Source organism: Empidonax traillii, unplaced genomic scaffold, assembly GCF_003031625.1.
Source record: "Empidonax traillii isolate 1590-97213 ecotype Southwest subspecies unplaced genomic scaffold, ASM303162v1 scaffold1698:size72886, whole genome shotgun sequence".
In the NCBI taxonomy this organism is placed as follows: Eukaryota; Metazoa; Chordata; class Aves; order Passeriformes; family Tyrannidae; genus Empidonax; species Empidonax traillii.
The window spans coordinates 1-7773 of NW_020956891.1; the positions used below are offsets into that span (position 1 = coordinate 1).

General features: G+C 53.2%; 1 protein-coding gene across 1 annotated transcript; it reads left to right on the forward strand.

Moving 5' to 3' along the window:
• Positions 1 to 231: 231 nt before the first annotated feature.
• Positions 232 to 6871, forward strand: ACSBG2 (acyl-CoA synthetase bubblegum family member 2). Its single transcript, XM_027908399.1, has 7 exons — positions 232 to 507; positions 1052 to 1233; positions 1488 to 1721; positions 2297 to 2514; positions 3570 to 3709; positions 4543 to 4789; positions 5385 to 6871. Exons 1-7 carry the CDS (start codon positions 244 to 246, stop codon positions 5495 to 5497), a joined length of 1398 nt encoding a protein of 465 aa, XP_027764200.1. The 5' UTR covers positions 232 to 243; the 3' UTR covers positions 5498 to 6871.
• The last annotated feature ends 902 nt before the right edge of the window (positions 6872 to 7773 follow it).

Below are 7773 nucleotides of genomic sequence, written 5' to 3' on the forward strand. Positions count from 1 at the left end.
CCCACTGCCCTGGGGAGCCTGGGCAGTGCCCACCACCCTCTGGGGGAAGAACCTTTCCCTGAGATCCATCCCAACCCCCCTGGCACAGCTCCAGCCCTTCCCTGGCTCCTGTCCCTGGTCCCAGAGCAGAGCTCAGCGCCTGCCCCTCCGCCTGCCCTCGGGAGGAGCTGCAGCCCCCGAGGAGTCTCCCCTCAGTCTCTTCTCCAGCTGAATAAGCCAAGTGCCTGATGCTGAGATCACAGGATGTTGTACCTGTGTTTGTGCCTGCGTGTTCTGTGCTGTCCCTGCCTGGAAGGGCCATCCCTGACCCCCCTGTGTGTTCTGTTCCAGCTGACGTGGACGGCGCTGGTGGCCGGACGGTCCATCATGCTCACGGACCCCAAGGAGAGGCAGGAGCAGGTGATCAGTTACCTGCCCCTCAGCCACATCGCTGCCCAGATGTCTGATATCTGGTCAGCCATGACCTTTGGAGTGCAAGTTTACTTTGCTCAGCCAGATGCATTGAAGGTAAAAACTTTAATAATAAACCTACACCCACTTGCCTGCTTGTACAAAACAAGGCTGTGTTATCCCTGAAAGCTTTGCTGACTGGGTTTACTTGCCCGCTGACCAACTGCCCCTGTTGGTTTTAGAGCTACTCTGACCTTTGCTTTTTGACTCTCTCCCAAGCCTGGGAGAAGCTGACCCAGCGCTTCACAGCTGGGACCTGCTGAGTGTCTCACCTGACACCTTTCCCCGCCCCGACTGCTGGTTGAGCAACAGCTTTGTGTTTGCTCTGCCCGCATTGCACAAGTTAAATCCGTAACACCACTTCAATCTGTGGCCTGAGAAAAGGATTCTTCTCCCTGTGCTGTGGCAGCATGGACCCTTGCTGCCTTCCCAGTTTCCACTGGAATGCCCTGGGGGGTTCCTTTCTGCCGGTGGCGCCGCAGAAAATGAGTGGTTCCTCAGAGCTCGTGGCAGAGCCCCAAGTTGTGCCTTGTGACCGGTGCTGACCCCAAGTCTGCAGCGAAGCACTTCTAAAAACTGCATCACATTCTGCTTGTCTCAGGGCAGCTTGGTGGAGACCATGAGGGAAGTGAGGCCAACTGCTTTTCTGGGGGTCCCTCGTGTCTGGGAGAAAATGGAAGAGAAGATGAAATCCGTGGGGATGAAATCGTCGGCACTGCGGAGGAAAGTGGCCTCGTGGGCCAAGGGAGTGGGGCTGCAGACCAACCTGAAGAGGATGAATGGGTAATTATGAGCTGCAATTAAGGGATGTTCATGAGTATTAGGAGGACTTTGCTGTGAAATCAGGGATTATATCCAACATAACAGGTCAGATTTATGGGCAAATAAAGCCAAACTTTAGGGTGAGCAAGCAAAGGCTGGAGGGCAAATAATTCATTGTTTTACTAAGTAAACTACAACTGGGATGAAGAGGAAAGGAGGAAGGGTGAGAAGTTCTTCTTGGAGGCTGAGACCTTGTGCCCCTTGTCCTCCTGCAGGTACTCCGAGGTGCCGGTGAACTTCCGCCTGGCCAAGCACCTGGTGTACAGGAAGGTGAGGAAGGCCCTGGGGCTGGACCGCTGCACCAAGTGCTACACAGGGGCTGCTCCCATCACCAGAGAGACCCTGGAATTCTTCCTGAGCCTGAACATTCCCGTGCTGGAGCTGTATGGGATGAGTGAGAGCTCTGGGCCTCACACCATCTCCCTCCCTCACGCCTTCAAGCTCACCAGGTGAGAGCAGGGGGGAAGGGTGGGGGTGAGGTTTTCTCCTGCGTCTGGCACGTCCATCTCTCCTCGTGCAGCTCATCCTGAGCTTTGCTGCCTCTAAAGGGTCTCCCACTGGGGAGGGGAGCAGGTTCCTTTGGCCACATCTCACAGATGGAGATCTGCCAAGGGCAGCAGCAGCAGCAGGGAGACTTAAACTGAGCTTGGCTGGATTCTAGAGGGGCTGGTGGGAAGAAAGAAGAGTTGGAAACTCCAGCTTGCACTTAAATGGCAGTGAGGGTGTCTTTGAATGGCTCGTTCAGTCTGCACAGTGAAAGTTTGCTGCCAAGAACATAAATCTTCTCATTCAGAGCTCAGGTGTGGAGAACAATGAGTGGAAACCGCCAGGTGTGTGACGACTGATCTCTGCAATAACAACACTTGCTGTAGCTCCCCTTGCATGAGCCTTTTAAGTTCCTTCCTAAAACCATTGTGCTAAAAAGCTGCTGGGCTTTGTTCAGGCTCGAGAGGGTGCCGCTGTAAATCTCTGCTTGAACTGAATTTGAAACCAGTTATTGCCATGGGTCTGTGTTCTCTTCCAGCTGTGGGAAGGCACTCCCAGGCTGCCAGACCCTGATCCATAAGCCAGACAGGGATGGCACGGGGGAGATCTGCTTCTCAGGGAGGCACATCTTCATGGGCTACCTGAACATGGAGGACAAAACCAAAGAGGCCATCGATGAGGATGGGTGGCTGCACTCAGGTGACCTGGGCAAGCACGACAAGGATGGATTCCTCTACATCACAGGCAGAATTAAAGGTAACTCATCCCCTGACTTGGTTGTCTTGGTGCTGTGCGGCACTGTGGAGTCACAGAGGCTGGGAGGGACATCAGGGCATCCAGCCATTCCCCCAGCACCACTAACCCATGTCCCCACATCTACACGTCTCTTAAATCCCTCCAGGTGACTCCACCACTGCCCTGGGCAGCTTTTCACCCAGAACACCCTTTCAGTGAAGACATTTTCCCAGTATCCAGCCTAAACCTCCCCTGGTGCAGGGGGAGGCTCTGCTGGTGGTGTGGTTTGTGTGGCTTGCACAGATTATTTCAGTCTGGAGTCCCAGCTCTGAGAGTGTGACAGGGAGGGTGGTGGGAGGGGAAGGGTGGCCCCTGGAACCAGGGTGTGTTTGCAGAGTGGGGGAGAAACCCTGGGATTTCAGCAGCAGCACTTAATGCTTTGTGGGCTTGTTGTGCCACCAGTTTCAGGAGCTTTGCTGGGTGACCTCCAAGGAAAACAAGAGCTTAACCCTGTTGTGCAAGTTGAGAACCTTTCAGCAACGAGGCTCTTGGGACACCTCTTTGAGCAACCCCAAACAAAGCCAGCAAGCAAGACCTCCAACCTCAGCAAATCTTTCTTGGGTTTCTGACAGTTTAGGTGCCAGCTCAGGTGCCTGAGAGTGCCAGGGGTGTGTGACAGGGTGCTGAGGGCTCCTCCTGTGTCCCCAGGCTGCAAACACCTCCGGAGCACTGAGGCAGCTCTCGCAGGGCTGTGTGTGTGTGTTCATGGCTCCAGCTCCTCTCTCCTGGCCTGGCTGGAGACTTGGAGTCATCATTAGGCTTGGGAAAGCCTTCTAAGATCATCAAGCCCAACCATTCCCTCAGCACTGCTCAGGCCACCACTAACCCCTGTCCCCAAGTGCCACATCCACACAGTTTTTTGAACACTTCCAGGGGTGGTGACTCCACCCCTTTCCCAGTCCTGGGGAGCAGCTTTCCCCACTCACTCTTTGATCCAGGAAGGAGCTGTTGAGTTGTTTCAGACTGTGGGAAGGGGAGAAGCTCCAGGCACTAACCAAGACTTGCCTGTTTTCCAGAGCTCATCATCACTGCAGGAGGGGAGAACATTCCTCCCGTTCCCATCGAGGACGCCGTCAAAAACGCCGTCCCCATCATCAGCAATGCCATGCTGGTTGGGGACAAAGCCAAATTCCTGGCAATGCTTCTGACCCTAAAGGTAATGGGAAAGAGGGAGGGAACCCACCTGTGGCGCTGAATGTGGATCAGTCCCAGGGAGGAAGAGGATTGTGGCACATTTTTGGTGTCTTGTGCAGACAGGAGGCTCTGGGGGGCACAGCTGGTGGTAGCTGAGCTGCAAAGAGCAGCTGTAACCACAGCAAAGTTGTCACTTGCTCAGACCACCCTGTTCAGGGCAACTCTTTCCATGCCAGGAAAGACAGAAAAGGAAAAGACTTAGAAGTGAGGCTGAAAAAGGAAACTCTTCTGCTTTTCTCACCTGGTTTAGTCTCTCCCAGGCAGTCTGGGCAGTAAGCAGCTGTCAGGGGTTGCTTTGTCAGACTCTGGCTCCAAACTCCACCAGGACACATCCATGGTGGTCCCACACAGGCTTTGCAGGACAGTGGGAATGAGTGAGGCTGAGGACCAACAGCCTCACTGGGGGTAGGAGACCCGAGCCAGGCCCTTGCCGTGGTTCTGTGGTGTGTGTGTTGACTGGGGGGGTGCAGGGAAGTGAACTGTGGCCCAGAAAAGGTCTGGAAAAAAGTGCTTAACTTTGGACAGCACAGGAGGGATTTATTTGGCAGATGGGGCTCTGTTTGGTCCTTGGCACTGAGGCGGCTCCAGAGCAGGCAGAGCTCTGTGTTTTGTCCCAAGTATCCATTGGCTGCCAGGGTTGGGATGAAGCTGGAGGGGCTGATGGAGTGACAGTTGGGAGCAGGGTGGGAAGGGGGCCCTGGCACCAGCCTAGGGCAGCATTTTTGGGGCTGGAGGCCCCTTAGTGCAGAGGGAATCAGGTCCTCAACCCTAACCCTGTTGTGGCTCGTCCTGCAGTGCAAGGTGGATGCAGAGACGGGTGAGCCGGGGGATGAGCTCAGTCCAGAGGCTCTGGAATACTGTCAGAAGCTGGGCAGCAAGGCCACAAAGGTCTCTGAAATCATCAGCAGCAAAGACAAGGCCATCTACGCCGCCATCCAGAAAGGCATCACAGCGGTCAATGAGGGAGCCACCTCCAACGCCCAGAAAGTCCAGAAGTGGGTCCTTCTGGAGAAGGACTTTTCCCTCTTTGGTGGAGAGCTTGGTGAGTGGTGGGTGAGGCATCTGCACCCTTTCCTTGCCTGTTGAACAGCAGCATAACCAGGACCCCCAAAACAGAGCTCCCCGTGGCCTTTCCTCGCTGAGGCTTTTCCACGCTGCAGTTTTTGGGGGGTGAGATGAGCTGGGAGGAATTCCCACCTCTGCCCAGCAGCACCGAGCTGAGCTGTGCTCACCCTTGTTCTGAGATGCCTCTTGCAGGATCATGGAATCACAGAATGTCCTGAGCTGGAAGGGACCCACAGGGATCATCAGCCCAACTCCTGACCCTGCCCAGGACACCCCAACAATCCCCCCCTGTCCCTCAGAGCGTTGTCCAAACGCTCCTGGAGCTCTGGCAGCCTTGGGGCCGTGCCCACTGCCCTGGGGAGCCTGGGCAGTGCCCACCACCCTCTGGGTGATGCTGTGCTGCTCCTGGTCCCAGGGAAGGAGGGAGGGAGATTCCATTAATCCCAAAGACAACTTCAGAACTGGTCACTGTTCCTGTGTTCCACCTCTCCCTCCAGAGTTGCTTCAGCCTAGTGAACATTTGTGCTCCCTGTGGCTCCCTCACCACTAAACCTTGTGCTGATTCTCCACAGGCCCAACCATGAAGCTCAAGAGGCCGGTGGTGGCACAGAAATACAAAGCCCAGATCGCTCAGTTTTACGCAGATTTGGACACTCCCAACGGGGAGACCTCAGCCCGGCAGTAACCTGGAGGTCATCCCTCAGCTCCCCAGAAAGGATTCCCTGGATCCTGTTGGAATAAAGAGGCTCTGCCATCACGCAGCCCCTCGGCAAAGCTTTGCTGTCCATGTTCTGGCCGTGCCCTGCAGCGTGGTGAGCGTGGCCAGGCCCATGTTCTCCTGTGTCTGTGTTCCCTGGTGAGACATCCCAAGTACCTCAAGCTCTGTTATTTTTTTTTATTCCCATTTTTATAAGGGCCAATGCAACGTTTACCTTCAATCCACGTGATGTTACGTTTTAACCAAAGTTTTCTTTTTTTTTTTTTTTTTCTTTTCTATTTTATTTCTTCCTGAGCTGAATGTAAAGCAGGAGCTGTAAATCAGGAGCTGCACTTTCCCTGCTGAGGGAGAAAGGCAGATTCCATTTCCCAGCAGTGTCCCTGCTCCCTCCCTCTGCATGTTTCCCTGCATGCTGGTGGCATCTGTGTCATTTAAAATCTCTTTCCCCACAAACCCTGTCTGAGGTGACTGCACACACCAGTGGAGGTGAAGCCTCTCATGGACTGGGTTTGTCTGTGCAATATTTTTGATTTTTTATTTTTTATTTGAGTTATAATGAAGCCATAAATCGTACTGTTGAAGTAGAATCCATGGCTGTTGTTCTGGAAGTGATTTACTCCAGGGACTATTTATAAGGCTTGTGTACAATGTGTGAAATCTTGTCTGTTATCTTGCAATCTAGAGATGTTGTGGTGTCTGAAAGTGGGAAACTCCAGAGTGGGGGGTGGGTGTGGACTGAGGGTTTGTACCTGTGCTTGGAGAGAGGAGAAAAGTGCTGGGAGCCCAGTGGTTCTTCTGAAGGTCCGTGATCAGCCATCCCAGCAGCTGTGAAGGTCCTTCCAATGGGATTCACTGGCTGTAGGACACAGGGTTAGGGACCTGCAAAGCTGGAGGGAAGTACCTGTAACCAGCAGCTCCTCATGGGTCTCCTCTAAGTGGTTCTGCAGGGCCTGGGAATCCCAACAGCAAATGAAGGGTTGCCTGGAAAATGAGTTATTTCAAACCAGAAATCCTCACCTGGACTCAAGTGGGACAGCCCAGCCCTGATTCCAAGTAACTCTTCCCATGGAAAAAGGAGGAGCAGCGGGAGCTCTGTGCTGGTGTCACACCCTGGCTGGGCTGGGCATGGACTGGACCTGGGCACTCCAGGTTGGGTTAAACCCAAAGGTGTCTCTGATTTGGGCTCAGGGAAATCCCCCCTGCCCCAGGGGAAGGGTGGGAAATGCACTACTGTCCCTGCTGCTCCTGCCTGTAACGTGTGTTCTGAGCCGTTGGGTTTGCTGTGTCTCCAGTGGTTGGAAGAGGAATGTGAAATAAACAAACTCTGCAGTTTGTGTCTCCCGACTCCTCCGTCATTCCTGGAAAAAAATCATGGATGGGAGGGCCTGGGGCACAGGGCTGGGAGCAGCCAAGGGTTGGGACACTGGGAGAGGAGCAACCAGGGCTGCTGCCTTGGGAATGAATCCTTGAGGCTGGAGCTGCTCCTGGGGCAGCCCAGGGGTGTGTGACATTCCCACAGTGGGAATCCCCACCCTGAGGAACCTGTGCCAGAGTTCTGGGCCCTGGTTTGGACTTGGGAAAAGGTCTGGCACGTTCTGGGAGCAGCGGAGACTCCCCCAAATCCCAGGGGAGCAGAGGGGGAGCACTTGCACCTCTCCTGCTCTGGCCTGTTCCCCCTCACATGAACCAACTAAAGCCCAATGTACTAAAGGACATCAGAGCCTTCCCCCACCATCCTGTCCTTAAAACAATTCCCTTTTCCTTGGCTTTTCACCTCCCCCTGCAGCCAAAGGCATCACCAGCTTTGGTGCCTCTAAGGGGAAACATTTTCCACGAGGAGGTGCCACAGTGTCATCCCTGGAGAAGCAACACAACAACCCAAAAACCACTTGAAGTTTTACTTTTCCATCTTACTTTATTTCACTTTTTCTAGAAAATTCCTCCATAGTTCCACAAATTTAACAAAAAGTTTAAAATTCAGGACCAACAATCCTGTAACGTATTACAAACATGAGCTTTTTTTTTTTTTATTATTTCTTTTTTAAATCTTGCAGTTAGTCTTGGGCCAGCTGCATTTCTTACAGCTGAGTGAAGAAACTCATCTCCCAACACAACTTTAAAAATCCTCAAGTGACGAGGTATTTAATACCTCGGCTCTAGGCAGAAATACAATTAAAAATTCTCTAGAAGTTGAAGTACTTACATTTTTTTTTTTTTTTTTTTTCTTTTAGGAGTGCAAACTC

Excerpts from the sequence above, each read along its gene's own strand:
- ACSBG2 (XM_027908399.1), top strand. The coding sequence starts at position 244 with ATGTTGTACCTGTGTTTGTGCCTGCGTGTTCTGTGCTGTCCCTGCCTG. Across the intron at positions 2,515-3,569 it reads CATCACAGGCAGAATTAAAG|AGCTCATCATCACTGCAGGA; the intron begins GTAACTCATCCC and ends CCTGTTTTCCAG. Across the intron at positions 3,710-4,542 it reads CAATGCTTCTGACCCTAAAG|TGCAAGGTGGATGCAGAGAC; the intron begins GTAATGGGAAAG and ends CTCGTCCTGCAG.